Source organism: Stylophora pistillata, chromosome 13 (assembly GCF_964205215.1).
Source record: "Stylophora pistillata chromosome 13, jaStyPist1.2, whole genome shotgun sequence".
NCBI lineage: Eukaryota > Metazoa > Cnidaria > Anthozoa > Scleractinia > Pocilloporidae > Stylophora > Stylophora pistillata.
The window spans coordinates 2,035,709-2,057,365 of record NC_142531.1 but is presented as its reverse complement, the minus strand read 5'-3'; the positions used below and the strand labels follow the sequence as shown (position 1 = coordinate 2,057,365).

At 38.3% G+C, this 21,657-nt stretch overlaps 3 protein-coding genes across 8 annotated transcripts in view; 2 read left to right on the top strand and 1 right to left on the bottom strand.

Annotated features, from left to right (window-relative positions):
• LOC111344908 (uncharacterized) overlaps positions 1-1,725 on the top strand; it is a 19,262-nt gene extending 17,537 nt beyond the window's left edge. For all 4 annotated transcript variants that reach the window (XM_022952203.2, XM_022952210.2, XM_022952194.2 and 1 more), the window contains 2 exons: positions 191-286; positions 821-1,725. In XM_022952203.2, coding sequence (XP_022807938.2) covers positions 191-286; positions 821-886 — 162 coding nt within the window. In that variant the 3' untranslated portion in view covers positions 887-1,725. The remainder of the gene's footprint in view (positions 1-190; positions 287-820) is intronic.
• On the bottom strand, positions 990-21,657 carry LOC111345005 (ribosomal protein S6 kinase beta-1). Of its 3 annotated transcripts, XM_088743688.1 has the most exons (20): positions 21,441-21,657; positions 21,282-21,319; positions 21,029-21,146; positions 20,799-20,867; positions 19,470-19,541; positions 18,896-18,971; positions 18,668-18,725; positions 18,508-18,570; positions 18,182-18,219; positions 17,436-17,526; positions 16,876-16,966; positions 16,698-16,739; positions 16,328-16,393; positions 16,162-16,224; positions 15,770-15,847; positions 15,285-15,392; positions 8,394-8,470; positions 8,206-8,235; positions 7,342-7,385; positions 6,858-6,975 (listed from the first exon to the last, which is right to left on the bottom strand). In XM_088743688.1, exons 1-19 carry the CDS (start codon positions 21,513-21,515, stop codon positions 7,358-7,360), a joined length of 1,281 nt encoding a protein of 426 aa, XP_088599814.1. In that variant the 5' UTR covers positions 21,516-21,657; the 3' UTR covers positions 6,858-6,975; positions 7,342-7,357. The 3 variants fall into 3 exon arrangements, with proteins under 3 accessions (XP_022808014.1, XP_022807999.1, XP_088599814.1); XM_022952279.2 differs by lacking the exons at positions 6,858-6,975; positions 7,342-7,385 and adding an exon at positions 990-3,564 and having other exon boundaries at positions 21,441-21,656; XM_022952264.2 differs by lacking the exon at positions 7,342-7,385 and having other exon boundaries at positions 4,385-6,975.
• LOC148717243 (uncharacterized) lies at positions 9,887-10,720 on the top strand. Its single transcript, XM_088743693.1, has one exon. The coding sequence runs from the start codon at positions 9,887-9,889 to the stop codon at positions 10,709-10,711; it is 825 nt and encodes a 274-aa protein (XP_088599819.1). The 3' UTR covers positions 10,712-10,720.

Sequence of the window (21,657 nt, the reverse complement as noted above, 5' to 3'; positions counted from 1 at the left end):
AACTCTTTATCCATCAGGCTACGTTCTACTCCTAAATTTCAGAGAGTTCTTCGAAAGTCGTCATGGAGAAGATCAGTAAATCAAATCTTTCTAATTTCGAAAGGGTAACAACCCTTACACAAGATTAGCCGTTTGGTCTTGTTTTATTTAAATAATTAATGAAATGTTACTTTATGTGTTTCCGCCATAGACAACAGAGGACAAAGCCCAAAGAAACGCAGCTATGCTGAGTCAGAAGATGATGGAGATGACCAAGCTACAAAAAATGCTCACGCATGCGACCAAGGTAACTTAACGTTACATGACATCAGGCACGCTTCGCCTAATAATTTAGCTTTGGGTTCTCTGAGACGTTTAGTCATTCGGTTATTCACTCTATGTTGTGGCAATAAAAGATAACACTTGTCGTTTCGTCGGTGGAATATTTACATGTTTGTTGTCTCCTTAATGTTACTTCGAGTTTTCTCAACATAATTTTAGAAAAATAACCAGATTACATACCCGGTTAGTTATCACTTCCGCTGCAAATCCCGACTTACTACTCACTCGGTGTTGCAAGTACTCAAGCTATATCGTCTCTACGATAAAGTCCGTTGTAGAACTCTGCTGAAACGACAAGAAACGAAATTCACATGTCGGGGCGACCATGATGATTTTTTTAAATGGAGCACATGACACCAAACTATAAAATGATTGGTTGAGGTCGACTTGCATTTTGTTGATAAGAGTAAGTGAAGACTCCATTCAAAAATCTTGATATACCTTTTAAATAGCAATCGCAACTATAACCCATATTAATAATTATCTATCCATTTTGCAGGAAAATATGAAGCTGGAAAGAGCTTACGCTGCCTTACAACGCAAAATTATCGACAACTCCAGATAACACAACGTGCTTTTGTATTATTTTAGAATTTTCTCACATACTTACGTTGTAAAGCGTCTATAATTCGTTCAGATGTGTCCTTCGTCGAATGTTGCGTTTGATGTTGTTTTTTTTTTGTTTTGTTTTGTTTTTTTTTTAATACTTTTAAGAGTGTTTTTCGAAATTTGAAATCCTTTTACCCATCAATATTTTCGGCGGTTATCTCAGTGAATTTAGGGATCGTGATCTTTTTTTGTATTTGCTTAATCCTCTTAAAACCATTTGTAAACTCAGAGAAGTTTGACGAGCTGAATATAGTTCGCTGATGTTTTTACACAGATCGAATACCCTGGTTCTGATTGGTTAAAGTGTTTTGTTCGATGTTTTTCGTAACTAAGGCCAGAACACATTCGGTGACAATATGATCACGACAAATCTCTGCAATACACAACATATTGTGTTGTGCTTCCAAAACTAGCTGCCGCGAACCACCAAACTCAAACCAGTGACGTATTGTAGGCAGGAAATTATATTACAGCTGCAAAGACTTTCACATATTTTGAAAATTATCACTACGATTTGTAGCCTCATGTCTCGGCATTGAACATTCAAAATGCGCTCGTAACTTGCTGAAAAACCGGACCAAAGTATTCAAGTTTTTGTCAAGTTACCGAACAGAGGCATTTTTTTTTTTACGATTGCCATACATGTAAATATACATTATGAATATACATTATGTTTTTAATATATAATATAAATGAAAGAGTGTGGAATTATTTCAAGTTAAGATTTTGTATAGGAAAGAGTGTAACAGTTAAGGAAACTAACGGAGAAAAGGAATTAAAATCGTGTACTTATAACATTGCGGTCAAGTTATTTGAGGGCTTGAAAACCCTCCAAATCACTGCAGCTTGCGGAAGTGCCGTCATTTTTTGCGTTTTCAGGAGAGCGTGGAGCAACATGACGATCTCCATTGCGCTCAAATCATCGGAAAAAGCCCTTGGGGTAATAGTCACACATAGCGTTCACGCTTCAGCGCCCGAGTAGAATTTAGATTAAAACACGATTTTTCCGTCGTATCAGGACGTTAAGTCAACCTAGTAGGAATTATAGAAACCAGAATGAAATAAGCAAGGTCGTCAGTTCGCAAAGAATTGCAATGAAGGGCCCTCCCTCACGCCCTTTCTCTGGTGAAATCAGTACTTCGGTGTCCCTTGTGCTCCTCGACAGGGACCACTTATCCCATACCTTGCATTGATACTAATAATTCCAAGGAAAGGGTTATGAACTATAGTGTGCGTGATATTTTGATTTTCTTTTGACTCCCTTATCACTGAAAAAAAAAAATCAACAGTTTCCACACAATGACATGGAAATGAAGCGAGTCCGAAAATCGAGAAACTTCTACTCCCAAAACGACGTCACAAAACATGCAACAGTGTGTTATGAGAGGTGTCTTAATGTGCATATGGCCTTAGGCTTCATCCGGGTACAAATAAAAGTCAACGACAATAGTGGCCTGAGAAAAGCAGCCGTCCTTTCGCGGGGAAACGAAGGGAGCGAAAGGACGGCTGCTTTTCTCAGGTTACGACAATAGCAAAGGAGGCTTTTTTCGAATTGAGAACACCAAGTAAATCTTTACTGCTGACGTGTGCTGGAAAATAGAAGTAAATACAAGGTTCAGCTAACTCTTAAAACTAAGGAAAATAAAGAATAATTTCAAAGACGATAAATTATTGACGCTTGAGTATTGATTAACAATTATTTGACGTGATCCTAGTGTGTACCTCAAAAAATTGCCGAGAACTTGGAGTCAAATTAAGACATTGAAAACATGAGTAACCAAAACGGTAGTCGGTAAGGAAAAATTCAGAAGAAATGAGGTCATTAAATAGGAAGTCCACAATTTTGATACCGCCCTTGCTAGTGGTACTGCTTTCTCGACTGGCCAGCCCAAAACTGAGTGGTTTGATAATCACGAGAGACTGATCATGAATGCTCAGTGTGGATCAGTCTCAGAGAAACTTTTGTAGTGCCATTCATTTTGTCTTCTCTTTAATACCTGTAAGTATTTTTTCTAAGTTTTTTTTAAAACGGTTATAGCTTTCTGTCATGTTAAAAGTGTGATATCGTTATCAATTTCGTTCCCTGGATTATCTCCCTCGTTGAGAAGAATATAGCGGAGAACTCTCTAGTGATAGTATTCCGGTATACCAGTCAGACTGTCCTGATATCAATTAAGGGAGACACATCACGCTTTCTCTACCTGGTTTGTCACTATCAATCCTTGTCATTGTCATCACCTTTTACCATTCACCCCTTCTCTTTAATATCTTCTTCTTAACCATACTGATAATTTCCGATTTAGCAAGTCACGACAAACGACTCAGACTAATGTAACTGTAAAATAATGTCGATGCAACGTCTCTAACCGTGGCCAAGAATGCCAAAGATTAATTAATTCTAATAAATACTGGTGATAACCTAACGTAATTGCTAGTCGATGTTCGCTAGCAAATTAAACTCTAAATAAAATTAATGGCGTCAATTGGTTATAAAAAAAAAACAACTATTTGAACCAAACGGCACATTTTTCTGATCCAATGTGGAGGTCACTCGTCGTACATTGCAACTGTAACGCAAGCCCAATCTCAAGCAAATTATCCAATTTCTGTCCACTGTCCTATCTTCATTCCATACTGTAAGGAATAAACAAAAGATAATTACTCCATACCAAGTAAATTCAAATCGGTAGCAGGTACACCCTTACTCTTCGAGGAATCCCCTAGATACTGACAAGACAGAACACCTGATAAAACTCAAGGGAAGCTTTAGTAAAGAACGTCTAGAGAGGGAGAGAGTTATTGGGAAAGTTAATGGGAACAATTCACCAGGTGGTATATGATTTTTGGAGGATCGCACGGTTTTCATGGGAAACGGAGGGGGGAGGGGAATCAGTCGTCGCCGATAGAGGATGAAGGTAGGACTATAAAAAATTGACCGCCAATTAACTGCAAATGATGGGGTAGGGGGAATCTTGAGGTGAGATTAGGTAATTATCCTGCGCAGGAGCTTCCATCTCAGTTGCTACCCTTGAGTCAACCCTGTCCCGTATCTTTTTATTTTCAGAACTGAGATATCTGCGGGGGTTCTTAAATCTTTCCGCCATTATTGAAACAATTTCGCGCGGCCTGCAAGTGACACAATAGAGACGTAACACAATAGAGACGACAGCTCTCTTATGATTGGTTATTATAAAAACACCCGCGAAAACCGCCGTGGGAGGTGCTTCTAAAAATAGAAAGATACGGGACAGGGTTGGCTCAGAAGGTCAGGTCAGTATGGAAGATGGAAGCTCCGGGTAATGGGCTCCTGTTCTGCGACACAACCACATTCTCCAGCCCCACCCACCCCCCCCCCCCCCCAGCAATTAATAATCGTTAGTCCCTTACTAAATCATTTAACACAATGAAGTTTTCGGATAAAACCAACACTGAAAGACATGGCTGAGACAATATATCCATTTAGCACATCAAGCCAATTTTATTACAGCAAAAGTTTGTAAGAAGCATCTAACAGTCATATTCTTTCTAATATATTTTTAGAAAGGATTAACCATGCCTAAAAGCACAATTCTTCCCTGTCTGTATTTAAACACAAACCATGGAATCATGGTAAAAGAAGTGAGATACCCTGGCAATTTTAGAAAACTGATAATTAATTCCCATGATCCCCTGCTAGTGTGCGTTCTGGTTGAGCTTATTAATAAATAGAACCTACTGAGTTAAGATAAATATGACACATGCACTCCATTGAATATTACACAACTGAGTAAACTGGCTGCTGGAAAGTTCAAGGAACCTTTTGTACCTTAAATTAGATTTTTTGCACTCACGATTTAAAGCTCCTTTTACAGCATAAACTGGAGATCTGCCATTTTTCTTTAAAAAATGAAAGTCAATAAATAGAAAATGTAGGTTGGAGTGACAATAATTAAGTCACATTTGTACGCAGGTAAAAAAAATTCTAGTGCAAAAGGGTGGATCACCCATGTTTAATTTATCTGAAATATGGACACCATATCTGCCAATAATAATTTTTCTTTGCAAGCAAGGTGAGAAAATATGCAAATTTGAAAGCTGTGTCTGTCCAGCAGGCAGTATTTAATATTTTTCTTTCAAAACACATTAAATTTTTTAAACTTAAGACCTTCATGCAACAAAAATCTTAAAATAGCTGGTAATCATTGTTTGGGTTCTCTCAACTTTTTTTTCCAACTACATTTACCTAACTACGTGAGAAAATATATCATTCATAAACTACACACCAAATCAAATTACAGAATTTCTATCCATAATTTGATTCCGAAGTTTAAGTCTGATCCTACCACAATTATAATATGTCAGTGATGAACTAATAGTTTTGCATAAAGTGAGTAAAACACACCTATATCTCATTTTTGACATATCTCAGAACTTTCCTCTTCACTTAAAAATTTTGAAAATCCATTGTATGATTTAATCAGAGAGAAACTAAAAACAGTTGAATAGACAAAACAATTCTCTTTAACCAATGCAGCATCACTGCAAAAATGCTTTACTAACAAGTGATCTGATGTGTGTCAAGGTTTCTACCATTTTGGGCAATGTGATAGAGAGCAAAATGAAGTGAAACTTTTTTTGAGTTTCAACTGAAAATTGCACCTTTCACTCATTTCCTATAAAGAGCTGTCAACATGACTGAATGCAGAGCATTGACTGATTTTGGCTTAAAAAAAAAACCCTGTGCATACTAGCAATAATAAATATTAATAGTTATTACTATAATTATTTCAATTACGTTTAAATATTAGTTTTGCTATGTCAGTACCCCCACCTGCAAATGGTCTTAGCAGCTAGATTTACCACTGCGCAAAATTGTCCCAATCAAAATGTTTTCTACATTATTTCATCAAAAGGATATGATATTCATATATTTAGAAATCCATCGCCTATTATTGTCAGTAGCAAACAAATGAACATAATAATCTGTCCTCTTGACATGTCAACATACTTTGAAAGTACATTTCTTGAAAACTATGGCACAATGCTTTGGAAATGTGCCACTCCAAGACCATGAAGTCTTGGCAATAAATAAGAATTTTAACCATGCAAACTTCTCGAAAACTAAAACATCTTAAAATCTATATGGTTACTGTTGCAATTTATACCATTGTAAAAATATATTCTCTTTTCTACTGGAGACATCATACAAATTTTGAATTAGCTGTTTAGAGTTAACCCAGATGCCTATTTGAAAAAGGGAAAAATTTCTTTTAACAGAATCAGCATAGCAATTAAATCAAGAGCAATAAAATTTTATCTTTAAATGTCACTCATATGCTTAAATTTAAATAATCTAGAGCTATTTATTATCGCTTGATCAACATTTTTCAGCATTACTACATCTACTTTACAATCTTTTAACTAAACTAGCACCTGAAATTATGTACTACAGAGAAACTTCTTATTGATATCTAAATGCATATTGTAGGATTACAAGTGGACAAGCCTCTGTTACAACACCCTGACTGCTTTAAATCCATCCATAAATTTTTGAAGCCCCCCATAAAGGACCACTCTTTTGAATTTGAGAAGGAAGACAAAAAACAAAATTATTGGAACTACAGAAGTAACTTTCAGTCACTTCTTTTAAGATATCACTTCCTAGATCTAAACTGTAGAATGAGACAAAATAACTTTTTGGAGGTAAATTTTTGTCACAAAGTTAGCAACACATTTTTGCCTTTTGGTAAAAATTCTCCACAAAGACAAGAAAGATTAAAGAGGAATAGATGACAGATTCCACAATAAACTGAGGGTTACGTCATTTGAAGAGGAGAGTTAGTTACTGTGTGAGTGAAGGAGTTGCCACACTGTAACAGACTATCAGTGCCATTAACAAGCTTATCATTTCCATGGGAAGTATCCATTGCAACAGCAGAGTTTGAAGATCTAAAATCAAGATTCTTCATTGCCGCAGACTTGGCTAGTGAAGTGTCTGTTCTGTTTGGTTGCCAGGATTGTTCAAATCCAAACTGACTGGAACCATTTCCCTTAACCTTGGTGGGACTACGGGAAAATAGGGAGAAGGCGAAAGTTAGTGAAAGTTAGAGAATTTCCATTAGTTTGGAGTTTACTTTGCAGTTATTTCTTATTGCAATCACAACCAAGGATTTGCCAAGAAACACCTACTATAATTAGCCTTTAAAATACTTCAGTAATGAAGAAGAACTGACAGGGGTTATGTTACAAAACTTTGATAAGATTGGTGACTAAATAAAAGGTTCTATAGGCTACCATTTAGATGCTTATTAGTCCACCCAAAACAAAATGAGTCTTGCTTTCAATGCAGAAAATCAAGCAATGAGACACTCATTAGATTTCAACTACTTTATCAAAAATAAATAAAAAACCAAAAAAACAAAAGTAACCTACATCATGCTCTAGAGCTCTAAACACAAGGCATCTGCTGTTGCAACCTATAAGTAGGTTTCTTTGGAAAAATCTCACTCTCAATTCTATGTTCTTACTGACTAACCTAGACATTACTGGCTATTCTCTGGAAAAAAATGTTTATTAGTATATACCACACTGGTGAATAGTGCTTTTTGCATGAGCTGATTGGTTAGTTTGGAAGTGAATAGCAAGTAGTATTCACCTCAAAGTAGCTGATATGAAAAAGTCAAGCATCAAGACAAATTTCCAAGTCGGTGAAAGTGGTGGATATTTACCTTGCCACTTTCCACTACTATTCACCTCCACATCAGTGAATAACTGTTAATTATAGCTGGCTGAAAACTGTTGTCTGACATTGATATAATTATATTGGTTATTTCATTAATCTTCCAGTGAACTGTCTAAAAACTATGGAAGGTTATGATCAAGTCTGATTTAAGTACACTAACTCATACAGATCCATTGACTTAAGTTCTACCCACAGTCACCGTGGGTGATAAACACAAGTTTAATTTGTACCACACAGATTTCAAAGGTAATAAAGGGATAATATTCATAAGATATCTACACAAGAAAACCCATGAAGTCTCACTTTAGTGGATGCTACCTTCTTGCACCAAAAGTTTGTGATCAAAAAAATATTAAAAGTATGATCTCAGAATTGATAGTTAATAATGATAACAACAGAAAAAATTATAAGAATTGAAAGGGCTTAAAAATACATTGTCAGATAATTTCCACTTCTAATTGGCTAGTCCTGCAAAATATTGATGAAGTAAATCCTTTATGTTCTTAAAAAATAACTCAATAACACCAAGGAAACAACACAAAATTAATGCTCACCTCATTGGTTGGTTACTTCTTCTTGGGGATCTGCAGGCCAAATAGAGAACAGATTAACTTAATAAGAAAAAAGATAGAGGGTCAGGAGGCTGTTCTCTAAATTATTTAGGAAAGACTCAAGCTACTTCAAACACTGCTTTTATGGTACATCAAACTACAGTTACCAGGTACTGCTCCATTTTCAATACCTTGTATATCTCCATGGTGACATTGGTATTTCTCTATGCAATGAATCCATAACTGAAGGAGCCACATAAGTGAAACCCTAACAAACAAATGATTATTATCAATTTATGTCATTAAATCTAAAAGCTGAATGGTCCATCAAATCCCTGTTTCACTAACACTCAGTAATAAGGGGTATGTCTAAACTTTCTGGATAGGGTGCTCTGCCATTTTGCTTGTTTTCCCTGACAGTCCAGTTCTCATTCATACTCCTGAGAGGAATAAGGCAATGTGAGAGTTAAGGTTCCTGCCCCAAGAACATGACAAAATGACCCAGCCATAGCTCAAACCAAATACTCTCAGTTGGAGGTCCAGTGTGTTAACCATCACCACAAATCACAAAATGTAACAGAAATAGGAGAAACCTCACAGTTTTGGCAAACGAAAACCATATTTCACCAGGAAGTTAGAGTGACAAACTTAAACCCCATTCACACCAAAGACAGGACGTGTGTTAAGGTGGCTGAACACAGTTTTCACACGCGCTTTTGCTGATGCAATTCAGCGCACACACAAGGATTGCAAAAAACAAACATGCCACCAACAGAGCGGTCATTTTATTTACTGAACACATATCCACACTATCTGTGCTATTTTTCTCTATAGTTGGCGCAGTGTATTGAGGGCTTTAATCTTTTATTACAAAGACATGTTAGGAAAGTTAACGGTGCAAAGAACCTAGCAATTCTCAGCTTTTTCATTGTTACCGAAAGAAACCAGTTAAATGCAGCACATGTGTAGTAAGTAAAAAAAACTGCGATTGAATGGAAAATTGATTTCTTGGAAATATGCCTATTTCTTGAGAACCGCTCATTAGAATTTCACAGAATTTGGTACAAAAATACTTTAGGAAATAAGTAACTGGAGTGTCGAAAAAAATGATTTTAAACAAAGGAAATTCTAGAAAATCATGTGAACTTTCAACAAGGGATAATCAGAGATCTCTCTGTTAAATTGTTAGCAAAATGGTGTTAACTTGTGAGTATCATTACAAGCTCGTTGCATGCAAATTTTAAAGAAAATCTAATGACTAGATTTTCTACAAAGTAACAAAACCAATTTTAATCACCTATTCATATCTATTCATGTTGCCATGGCAACAGCACATACGTCAGCTTAACTATCAAAACAATGAAGTTTGTGTTGTTAATTTGCTTACTGCAAGTTTTGGCAAATGAGAGATCAAGGGCTTTAGAGAAAATGGTAAAAGAATCAAAGGTATCAAAAACTGTCTTCCGCCACCTTAAGGGTGATTTTCCACTGGCTGAGTGGAACGAAATAAGTGGAAAATGTTTTTCTCACACACCGCTGGGGCCTGGGGATGGGTTAAGGTCATGTGATGTGTAAGGCGGTCAGTTGTTTTTTTGTTGACCGCCATTGCTTGACCTTTTTCTGTGAAAGTGCGTGTATTATTTACATTTGTTACGAATAGTTAGTCACGAATCATTAGTAAAGCATGCTGAAGGAAACTAGACGTTCGAAGAGGAGTTCTCGGGCGGTTAGGCGACTTGAGCCATACAACAAAAGCCCTAGTCAGCGAGGTAATAGTCGATCAAGTCAAGGATCAAGGCACGAAAGCCCGGAGCGCGAGGACCCTCCAAACCGAACCGAGGAACCGCCAAGTTGGGCAAAGGAGCTGTTGCAGCAGCAGAAACTGTATTCGAAAGAGTTAAAGAAGCTGAAGAACGAGATTGATGATGCGAAGCTTCGAAAACATGGCAAACTGAGCGATCCGGAGCGGAGTTTCACTTCGAGGGAAACAGAAAGCAGTACAAACTTATATCGCGACGTCTTGGATAAAATTGACAGGGCTAAGAATACGAGTGATGATGAGTCTAGGTCCGAGCTCCTCGAAGAAGGTGAGCAACTTCTTTTAGAACGGAATAAGCACATTTGTCTTGCCGATAAATATGGGTGGGACACGGTGGAATGTTATGCAGCCGAGCCGCTTGCTAGTGATTCTGGCGACGAAAAACGGATAAAAAAGGCCATCAAAGAAAGCAAGCAACTCAGGGAGGAGAAACGAAAGGCAGCTGCAGCGAAGTGGAAACCGAAGAAGTCGCCCCTACCACGAGGAGTTGATGGGTCGAAACGTGCGGTTGAAAAAACCCATAACTTCCGAACGGTGGGAATGTCGTCCAACGTGGCACGTGACCCCAAGCAGTTGTGTTTTCGCTGCGGTCGAAACGGCCATTACGCCCGGGATTGCCGTGCATCAGTCGCAAGTGGAAGTCCAGGATGGGGCCAGAACAATGGGCAATCATCTGGAAGTCAACAGTGATGCCCTGAACTTCCCCCAAGAAGAGAGTGTATATAGAGGATATCTTGAGTTCGAGAATGTTGATTTTGCTTGTCCCACAGTTGTGAAAGGCAGATTGAGGGAGAATATTTCGTTTTGGCAGAACATTGGGGCTAGCAGGTGGGTGCTGCGTGTCCTTCAAGAAGGCTATAGCTTACCATTTATTTCCCTTCCTCAGGAGGCATTTTTCAGGAACCATCCCAGTGCTGTCGAGGATAATGTTTTTGTTTGCACTGAGATTTCAAAGTTACTGTTGTCTGGTGCTGTAGTTGAGGTGAAAAGTGAGGACTTGGTGGTATGCAACCCACTGGGCGTTGTGAGGAACTCTGCACGAAAATGCCGCCTAATCGTGGACTTGCGTTATGTCAACCAGTTCCTGAGGTCATGCAAATTTAAGTACGATGACATTCGCACAGCAGCAGACTTATTTCATGAAGGCGATTGGTTTTTTAAATTTGATTATAAAAGCGGTTATCATCACATCGAAATATTTCCTCAGCATTGCAAATACCTCGGATTTTCCTTATTCTACAAGGGGCAGCTAAGGTTTTTTAAATTCACGGTCCTTCCATTTGGCTTAGCAACTGGTCCTTACCTCTTCACCAAGATCCAGAGAGCACTCGTGAAACACTGGAGGGGTAAAGGCTTCAGATTGTTTACATATCTGGACGATGGAGCAGGTGCAGACCAGGACCGAGGTGAGGCAGTCAGGTTGTCAGCAGAGGTTAGGAGGGATGTTTTGTTGAGTGGCTTCATCACCAACGAAGAGAAGAGTCAGTGGGAGCCAGTACAATGTGGTGAACTTCTGGGCTTTATAATGGATCTGCGATCTGGAACTTTCCAGGTTCCACCAAGGAGGGTTGATGCTTTGAAACAATTGATGAATGATACTATAGCTAAGAAATTTGTGGTTTCAGCACGACACTTGTCACGCATCACTGGTTTCCATGGGTCTTGCCTTGGGCCCTGTAGCACGACTCTGGACTAGGGCACTCTACAGGGACATATGTCAAACAGTTCACTGGGACATACCTTTCTTGATATCTCCGGAGAGTCAAGCTGAAGTCCAGTTTTGAAAAGTTAATTTTGACACTGGTGGTTATCCTATATGGTCCCCTAGTCCGAAGGTAGAAGTTATTACTTACTCAGATGCAAGTGGGCAAGGTTGGGGTGGTTTTGCAGTGCAGTTGAGTGATAAGGTAGCCAGGTGCAGCTGGTCCCGTGAGGAAAGTGAAAAGAGTTCTACGTTTAGAGAGGTGACTGCCATCAGGCGTGTGCTGGTATCTTTTGCAGATGAAGTCAGGGGTAAAGATGTGCTCCATCGCACCGACAAAAGGAATGCAGAAATTGTTTTGTCAGTGGGAAGCCGCATCAAGGAGCTGCACATGGAGGCTGTAGCAGTTTACAGGTTGTGCCGGGAACTTGGCATGCGCTTAACAGTTGAGTGGGTTAGCAGAGATGAGAACACGAGAGCAGACGAGCTGTCGAGGTTGGAGGATTCTAATGACTATATGTTAGACCCAGCTTGCTTTGATTACATTGACACCTTGTGGGGTCCCCACACCATTGATAGGTTTGCTAGACTGAAGACGAAGCAGTTGGAGAGGTACTGCAGCAGGTATCATAACCCAGGTTGTGTGGCAGTGGATGCATTTACAGTTTCTTGGTCTCATGAAGTTAATTGGCTTTTTCCTCCTCCATACCTGGTTCCATGTGTGTTGAGGCACATGTCAGCAGGAAGGGAGAATGGCACCTTGATAGTTCCTGAGTGGCGTTCAGCAAGTTGGTAGCCACTTCTGGTGGAGAAGAGCGGGAGCTGGAAGTCCTTCATTAGCCAGTCCATGCAGATTCAACCATACGAAGGGATCTTCCTATCAGGATCAGCAGCTAGTGACATTTTCACAACGGGCGTTCCTTCCTTCTCCATTCTGGCGCTCAAACTTTGTTTTGACGGCATATGCTGAACATTCCTCTCGGTGAAACTACTATGATGAAGTCTGTTTTGGACCTCGTTTTCAGCTCTCGCGATCTTGAGCCAGCCAACATTGTCGTGTGGGAGTTGGATAGATGATGTGGCTCATGACTGGTCAGTTGTTGTTTTGACAAGACAGCACGTTTGTGATTATGCTCTGGATTGACAGCCGCTAAATGTGAACACTACTGTGACTAGCAGTTTGTTGCTGTTATGGCAGAGCCGCCCCCAGCCGTGTTGGCCTAAGGGGTATCGCTAACACTGGTTAGCGGTGTATGCTGGCTGTATGTTAATGTGGATGTCTGTAAAGTTTTTTCGTGCGCTCTGTTTGCTGTTTTGGCAAAGTAGCCCCTAGCCGTGTTGGCCAAAGGGGAACATCATTCTAGTACTGGTTGCCAGTGTGCATGTGTTGGCTAGTTTGTAAAGCCTTATAAGTCTTGCTGTTTGGGCATGTTTTAATGAGTGTTATGGAGGTGATGATGTACGCAGTGTTTTACTCGTTACATTCTCTTTCAGTTTCCAGCCCTGTCCCGGAGGGTGTTAACTTACCTGGCTGGTTACGTGGGGAGACTATGACTCATCCTAGACTGAAGTATCTTGCGAAGTCTCTACCAGCAATCCTGATCCAGGACAGAGCACCGAAGACAGTCAGCACTTATGTCCGTGCTTATGAAGCCTGGCGAACATGGGCTGTCCAATGTGAGGCCACTCCCCTACCAGCGGATCCCACAGTGTTTTCCTTGTATTTGGTACATCTTATCCAGCAGGACCGTTCAGTCTCCTGTATTAACTCTGCTATCTATGGAGCTAGCTGGGTCCATAAGAAGAGCGGCTATCAGCAACTGAGTGACCAGCCTCTCATACAGCAGGTGGTGGAGGCCAGAAGAAGGATCCTTGCTAAGCCCCCAAATCGCAGGAGGCCTCTGGAAGCCAGCCATGTTAAGAGTGCTATCCATCGCCTCGAGCAAGGCCCTTTGTCTGATATCCAGGTAGCTGCTTTGTTCGCTTTGGGTTTCTTCGGCTTCCTTCGCTGGGACGATCTGAGTCGATTGACTGTGGACAATCTTCAGTTTGAGGATTCTCATCTTGCCATATTTCTCACACAGAGGAAGAATGATCAGTTTCGCCAAGGCTCGTGGGTTTTCATAGCTCGCAGCGATTCATCACCTTGCCCGGTTGCAGTGGTTGAGAAGTTTCTGAGGGTAGGCAATCATGACAGGAAGTCGCAGCTATTCAGGCGGGTGTTGTCCACAAAGAAGGGAATGAAGCTTAGGATAGATCCTATGTCATATAGCCGGGCAGCTGAGTTGATTAAGGCCGAGCTGCGGAAGGAGGGGCTAGATCCTGCCTTGTATGGAATTCATAGTCTGCGAGCTGGAAGCGCTACAACCGCAGCAGCTTTTGGGGTCCCTGAGCATCTGTTCCAGAGGCAGGGCGGTTGGCGTAGCGACAAGGCATGGAATAACTATATTGAGGAATCTTTAGAGTCCCTGCTTCTGGTTACCAGGACAATTCAAGACCAAACCTCATGAATTATAGGCGCGATCCCAAGCTGTTCAGAACCTTTTTTGTCCTTATGAACTGATTTTTGCATTATCTAGTGCTCTTATGAGACTGTTTGACTTTGGCAAGGCTTGCTACTTGCACATTATGTTCCATTCTGTAAGCCTTGTGGATTTTGTTTTTGGAAATAGTATTTCTCTTAGTTTTTCACTCTATGCTTTGTGCCGTTGCGGTGGTTGGCTTGACATGGCTCCCAGGGCTGTGCAAGAAGGGTGATTTTCCACTGGCTGAGTGGAACGAAATAAGTCGAAAATGTTTTTCTCACACACCGCTGGGGCCTGGGGATGGGTTAAGGTCATGTGATGTGTAAGGCGGTCAGTTGTTTTTTGTTGACCGCCATTGCTTGACCTTCCCACCCACCCACCCAAGAGTTTTTTCAGTTGTTCATTACACTTCTAAACGATTTTAGATTTTGTCTCGATTCTTAACTAGTTCATGTTTTGAAACTCCATGTATACTTGTAAAATTTGATAGCTGTTATTGTGTGAATAAAGGTCAGGCTTGCGGTGGTTGGCTTGACATGGCTCCCAGGGGTGTGTGAGAATGCTGTTTTATTCAACATGGTTCAAAACTGTTGTTTTCAAAGAGATTGCAGAAACCGATGTTTGTTGTCTTAAAATTAAACACTATGAAAATACAGAGTAGTGATTACTTGAATGCAACAAAAAGTTCAGTTTTTATGCCTTTCTGTTGCTGATTTCCAGTCAGTTAACCTAGTTTAGCTAACCTTGTTTAGCTAAGGTTGTTTTGCTGGTGTGTATGGGGCATTTAATTTAGTAATTAGCACTTTGAAATCATGTAAATATAATTTCCAACAAGTTTGTTTGTCAACATTGAGCAGGAGTTTTTGTTTAGTTGTTGCCGTTTATGAGGCTGCTGTCTAAATAGGTAATTTCGAGGTAAAAAAATTGTTTCATAACACATTCCCCTCCATCAACCTGACATGCATGCATGACTGATTAAAAAATTATCATATTACACAATTTAGACAATAGCAGTTGAAATTTAGCACCTTCATACCTGAAATATTCTATCTGCACTCTCACTCAACATTGAATCTACTGGTGAATCAACAGGTGTTTGCCTTGTGAATTTACTATCAAACTGACTGACATCATCTTCACCTGTCTGGAATTTAAAAAAGAGCTTTTTTTTAGTTGGTGATCATTTCTTTTATTCTCATTACCTTAATGAGCAATTCAGGGGTGATACTGTTTGGAGAAATTAGATGTTAGTTACTCGTGGGTGTCAAAGGGTTAAATGTTAAATAAAGGATAGCATGCACTTCTGAGAAAGTAAATTTTCAACTTTTATTCTCTCTCTGCTGAAGATCAAAAAGAGCCAGCAAATTTCACTCAAAAGTAAACATACTGACCTTTTCAAGCTTTAAAACATGAAAATAACTTAGTATTGTATAGGGTGAGTATTGAACATAATAATCCCTAGTGTTCATTCACTATATAGCTTCCATTATTGTTTGCAACAACAAGAGATAAAATACTTACTATATTTGGTTTAAATGGGGGCTCTACTTTTCTGGAGTAGAGATCATCCCAATTGATGGTACGGAAGAAACAGTGGGTCTGAGGAAAAAAGAAACTGAATGTTACAAGAAATAATTGAGAAAATAATACATAGTAGTAATCGTGGTGCTATAGCCACAAGGCACTATTCAGGAAGTAAGATGTGCAGTATCTTTGCCATGTTCATACACTTGTGCTATCATTGTTATGGTTCCTATTTCTTTGGGAAAAAAAAAAAGAAAGAGGTGTTCTATATTTTTGTTGAATAGCTCAAGCCTTTGTCATTCTCATAAGCTTAATGGCTGCATCTACCACTTAGTATAACTTGCTGTGTCTCAAATGTTGAGCAGGTCTACAAGGCAGCTGAAGATTACCTTAATTGGTGATGCATCATCTTTACCACCACCCAGGCGAGCTTGATGATGACGTTTTAACAACTGAAAACAAAATACAACTCATCAGTAACATGACTGAGTTCTCACTGAACCACATCCAAAAAATAAAATAAATATCAAATATGTATCAAAGTAAAATACTCACTTTTCTTACAAAATCTTTGGCTTCTGAACTGAGAAAAGGAGGAAGAACCAGCTTCCCTTTTAAGATCTAAACAAAAGAGCAAAAATGTTAAATCTTAAATTGTTCACAGTCTAAATATCTTTTAAGTCTTTACAGTGTATCTCAGATTAATCCTGCCATTGTATCTAAAGCATAACTGCAAAAACTTCAGGTTAATTTAAAGTGGGGGTCTGCCAAACTTGATTGAGGCAGCTGTAACAAGTGGTATAAAAATGAAGAGTAATGCACTGCATTATAACACTTCTACTAACATCCTTGCTCCAGATTTCAGGAGGGGATTCTTTAAACCCCAAGAGTGACACACTCTTGCATGCACAGTTGAAAGACTTACTTTGTCAATTGTTTTCTTTCTATTCTCTCCGCAAAAGGGAGGCTAAAGAAATAAAATAAAAACATTGTTTTAGAAGCCATTAGAAACATGCTGATAAAGTTGCATTTAAAAGAAAAATTTTCTCAAAGATGACTGCTCGTTACACAAAAATGAACCATTTATAAAACAAATTACATACACTTCCTGTCAGCATATCATACATGAGAGCACCAAGACTCCACCAATCCACTGCTTTGCCATGGCCACTGCGTGTAAGTATCTCAGGTGCCCTGCAATTATGGTAAATAATGGAGCTTTTCACAGATGCTGACTGGCTAGTGTTTGCCATTCACCTCCAAGTGTTGAGAAGTTGAAAGAAAGGAACATGGGAATTTTAAGGGTTGGAAACAACCCTTACTTAAGTGGTATCAAGCAGAGAGATTTAATCCAATTAAATTTCCGTATGTCAGAATACAGTCCTAAATCAAAGAAAATTTTGGTCTGAAAATTATTAAGCACATGCTACTCTAAGTCAACAAGTTACCACCCTATAAGAAATATTGAATTCATATAGTACCAACTACAATGATTTCCTTTTCTCGTGATTTTATATACAATTTTATTCTTTCATTGTACCGACAAAATGTAGAAATGCATCTGTAATTAGACTATATTAAAATGGTCAACCATCATCATATGATCACATATTACCCACCAGGGGTTTGAACAACACATGCACAAAGGTTAAAGTATACCTACATGTATTCAATAGTTCCACAGAAAGTGTGAGTTAAGCTGTTTTCAAATATTGCCTCTTTGCACAAACCAAAATCAGTCAACACCACATGGCCTATTAAAGATAACAAATTATCACAAACCAATGTCATTATTCCCCAACACTCTACAATACTTAGGGGAATTTCACTAGATTTCTGACGATTGACAGCTTTGGTACACATATGGGTCACATTTTCCAACACTGAACGCCAAGAAAATAACAAATTAAACCTTACAGGTGAACTGCAACCGAAGAAACTGCAAAAAATCAAGCCTGAAGAAAATTAAGGCTTTCACCCTTTAAACCCTAACATCAATATGCATATTCTCCATACTGTTCTCTATACATTATCCAAGGTGCTGATCAGGAGAATTTGTTTAACAATCAAGAGCTTCTTTAGCTGGTGATCATTTCCTTTATACATGCGTGTGTGTGTGATTTGGGGGTGATATTGTTAGGAGAAATACAATTCTTATCACCCTTAGGTATCAAGGGCTTCTCAGGTTTTGAAGCCACACCTCCAAAAAATTCAGTTGAGTACTATCTGCAATTGAGTGACAAAGCCTTATGTTTGGAGTGAGGCTGCAAACTTTTTCAGGTTTTTTTGTAGTTTGGAAAAGACTGAAAGCCTAAGTACTGCTATGAGAAGTAAACATTTCTAAGGGAAACAATTTTATTTAGAGACAACCTCAATTAACTCAGTCAATCAATTTAATCTTAAACTCACCTCTTGTATCTAACAATATGTTTTCAGGCTTAAGATCTCTGCAAAAAATTATGAGAATTATAATCACTTTAATGCAACCAGACTTTATCTGAAAACTGTTTTCACTTGATGGAAATAAGAGTTAAATTTATGAGGACAGCTTTTATCCTTGGAAGGAATTATTAAAATTTACACTGTATATTGTGCAAAACTGCTCCATCTGCCAAATGTACACTGCAAACAATTTGTAGCACTGTTTATCACAGACCCATAAAAAATAAGCATTGTCAGTTAGTTACTGATACCCTTTCTTCCTTCTCTCTTCTTATTGAGAAAACAATGCCTACCTGTATATTATTCCTTGCTTATGAAGGTGTTCTAGGGCCAGCACTATTTCAGCCAAGTAAAAACTGTGAAGATGATGAGCAAACATATCATTAGTGTAAAAGCTAAAAGTGACAACAAAGTCCAGTGTTAAAGAGGAATCAGCTACTCTTTGGATCTTACCATGCCGTGTCTTCCATGAAAATTCCTTCTCTTTCCAAGTGCATAAACAATTCGCCACCTATCAAACAGCAACAGTTATAAATCCTTCATATTCCCACGTATAAAAATGTTGAATTCATTTAAAAGAGTCCACAAAATAAAATGTAACACTTCTCTTCAAGTAAAAACCATCTGAAAACCTTTCCAAAAACAGCACCTACATTCATATATTAAATAAAATAGGCATACCACTGAGGTAATCCAAAATAAGATACAGTTTTCCTCCGGTCTGAAAAGCATATATCAAATCCACAATGAAAGGATGCTGAAACCAGAAACATCTCAAATTTTAAAAACTGTTTTATTATCCAACTCTTGCAATTTCATAAATAAGACAAAGAGAGTAATTAAAAAAACAACAAAAAATATACCAAACATCAACCCTCTTAAAAGACCCCTGATTACCAAAAATAAACCATGCTTCCAAGTTAGAGATGTAAAATTTTTACAACTACATGTATGTCCATTTAAAAACCTCCTTTAGCTCTGATCTAAAAGAAATCTAAAGGGTTCCTATAATGCCTTGTATTCTGAAATTGAGGCCTTATGCATGTAAAATAAGGATGAAATGTAAAATAGGGTGCGTTATGCGAGTTTTCTCTATACTACTTCATTCCCCCGTTTTACAAATATAACACATTTATACACAAGCTGACATGGTTTGGAAATCATTTAAAAAATAAACAAACAAATAAACAAACTCCCAGTTAACTGACAGAAACAGAATTGTGCCCTGTCCAAGGTATATACAATTAACACAAACCTTAACAGCTTCTAAAATATTTCTTTCTGCTTTGGTATGGGCAGTATCTTTGTGGCTTCTAATGATGGCAGCCTAGTGGACAAAAAAAAAAAGTATCCTCATTGTAATGATAACTCATGAAGTTCAACTTACATTTGGCAGTATTTGTGACCTGTTATGTCTGAGGCCAAACACTTCAGAGCAAGATCCACTTTTTTAGCAAAATCTGACATTATCACAGTACTATGACATATTGATTTATCCTCTGTTTCAATTTTTTCTGGCTAAGTTTGTTCTTTATTTATCTCCAATTACGATGAATCAAACAAGACAAAGAAAAATCAAACTAAATCTGGTTTGATTATGTAAAAAGAAGGGAAATATGAATCAGCGCATACACATTTTATGACCATAAGTATGGTATATGAAAGGACACCTTGCTGATTCTAAGCAATATATTTTCATAATCAACATTACAAATTCTGCCTAATAAACAACTCCTACATGCTACTAAAAGTCAATAATTTGTTAAGTCTAGTCAAGTGAATTTTCCAGCTCCATAACCAATAACCAGTTTCCTTTTCCTAACAAACAGAACTACATTTTTGATCAACTACATAATCAAGCAGCAGATTGCACAAGCAAAAGGAAATATGTTCTTTAAGCTCACTAAAAGCCAATCTTTCATTTTCACCTCTAGTGGTAAAACATAATACCAGCATCTTTCATCAGATCACATTTTTTGTTTTGTTTTGTTTTTTTTTTAAGCTCAAAGTAATGTTCAAATTACACTCGCCTTTTGTACAAACTAAACACAGAGATATCGATACACAATATTTCACAGCACAAATTATCCTGCAGCACTCACAAAAACAATTAAAATCTAGGAGACCAATTTGGGAGGAATTTTCCAGTAATGTCAACCAGATCAGCTAATCAAACCAGCCCCTGAATGGCAAATAAATTACATCCACCTCCTAAACAAAAATTTCAAGAATTCTAGTTCTTTTCTTAAGAAAATAAATATTATATATATTACAAGGCCAGGGCTTAACCTTGGCAATCACTAGAGGAACAGGGGGTGGGGAATGAATGATCTGGAATGATAAGGATGTATATCATTTTATAAATTCACCTTTTCTTAATTTCCTGTACAGGATACCCAAGTGTGGGTTAACAGAACATATCCCCTTAAACCACAAAACTTTGACAGACGAAATAGTAAAAAAAAATGATCAATATACACCAGGTCAAAGCTAAAATCTAAATTAGTAGTTTGACCTTTATTCTACACCTTATATTGTTATGTAACTCAAAAATTAGTGCAACCATCACAACATAAACTCTAACCTTTTTCAACACCTTCATCGCGAATATTTTCCCCTTGTTCCTTCCATCTACTTTTCTGACTTGAAAAACCTAACCAGAAATACAAAACGGAGCCAATTGGTTCTTCTATTTAACCTTAAGTCAAACCTTTCAAGATCAATTCAACAGTTACAAAACTCTTCACTATATCACAGTTACCTATTAGCATCGATCAGCTTATATTTTATGTAGATGGCGTTGTTCGTACGTACCTTACCGTAACCTCCTTTTCCCAAAACTTTGAGAAGTTCAAAGCTTTCGGGGCCTACTTTCTCATCTTTAGGATTAACAGTCTCTTCAGAAATAGCCAAGGTTTCCACTTCATGCATACTATACGAAAGAGAAAGGGTTGATCTAAGACAACTTCCACAAGCGAAGCGATAGTGACACACGCATTGACAGTGAAATGCTTCACTGATCGTGTATAAATTTCAAAACAGATACCGGCTTCCCGGCATTTCTAACCTTTCATCATTTTCCATCAGCTCATCGCCTACTTGCCCCTACAAACAAAGCCTCAAAGAGTCAAAATTCGATCCTCATAGTTATCACTTCCTCTTTAAGGAAAAATGATTCGTTGTACGCAATACTATCGATAGCTCAACTCATTCAAATTGAGCCTACCTCTTCAAATTCATCTTCGCTCAAATCTTCCTCGTCTATCTGATCATTTATATCTAAAGGGAAGACTTCAGCCATTGTTACTTTGACTAAAAATTTAAAAACGTAAAATTATGGTGTGAAGTTCAACTAAAACAAGGGTAAAAATCCACAAAGTTCAACGCCATTCCCAGCAACAATAATGAGCTCATGGCGTACTCGCGCCCACGATTGGTGTGAA

What these genes read in the sequence shown, in the direction of transcription:
- LOC148717243 (XM_088743693.1), top strand. Translation starts at nt 9,887, where the DNA reads ATGCTGAAGGAAACTAGACGTTCGAAGAGGAGTTCTCGGGCGGTTAGG.
- LOC111345005 (XM_022952264.2), bottom strand. Translation starts at nt 21,515, where the DNA reads ATGGCTGAAGTCTTCCCTTTAGATATAAATGATCAGATAGACGAGGAA. An exon ending in TTCATGGAAGACACGGCATG is followed by an intron (nt 18,571 to 18,667) that starts GTAAGATCCAAA and finishes TCATCTTCACAG; the next exon opens with TTTTTACTTGGCTGAAATAG. An exon ending in AGAAGTAACCAACCAATGAG is followed by an intron (nt 6,976 to 8,205) that starts GTGAGCATTAAT and finishes ATTTTCCCGTAG; the next exon opens with TCCCACCAAGGTTAAGGGAA.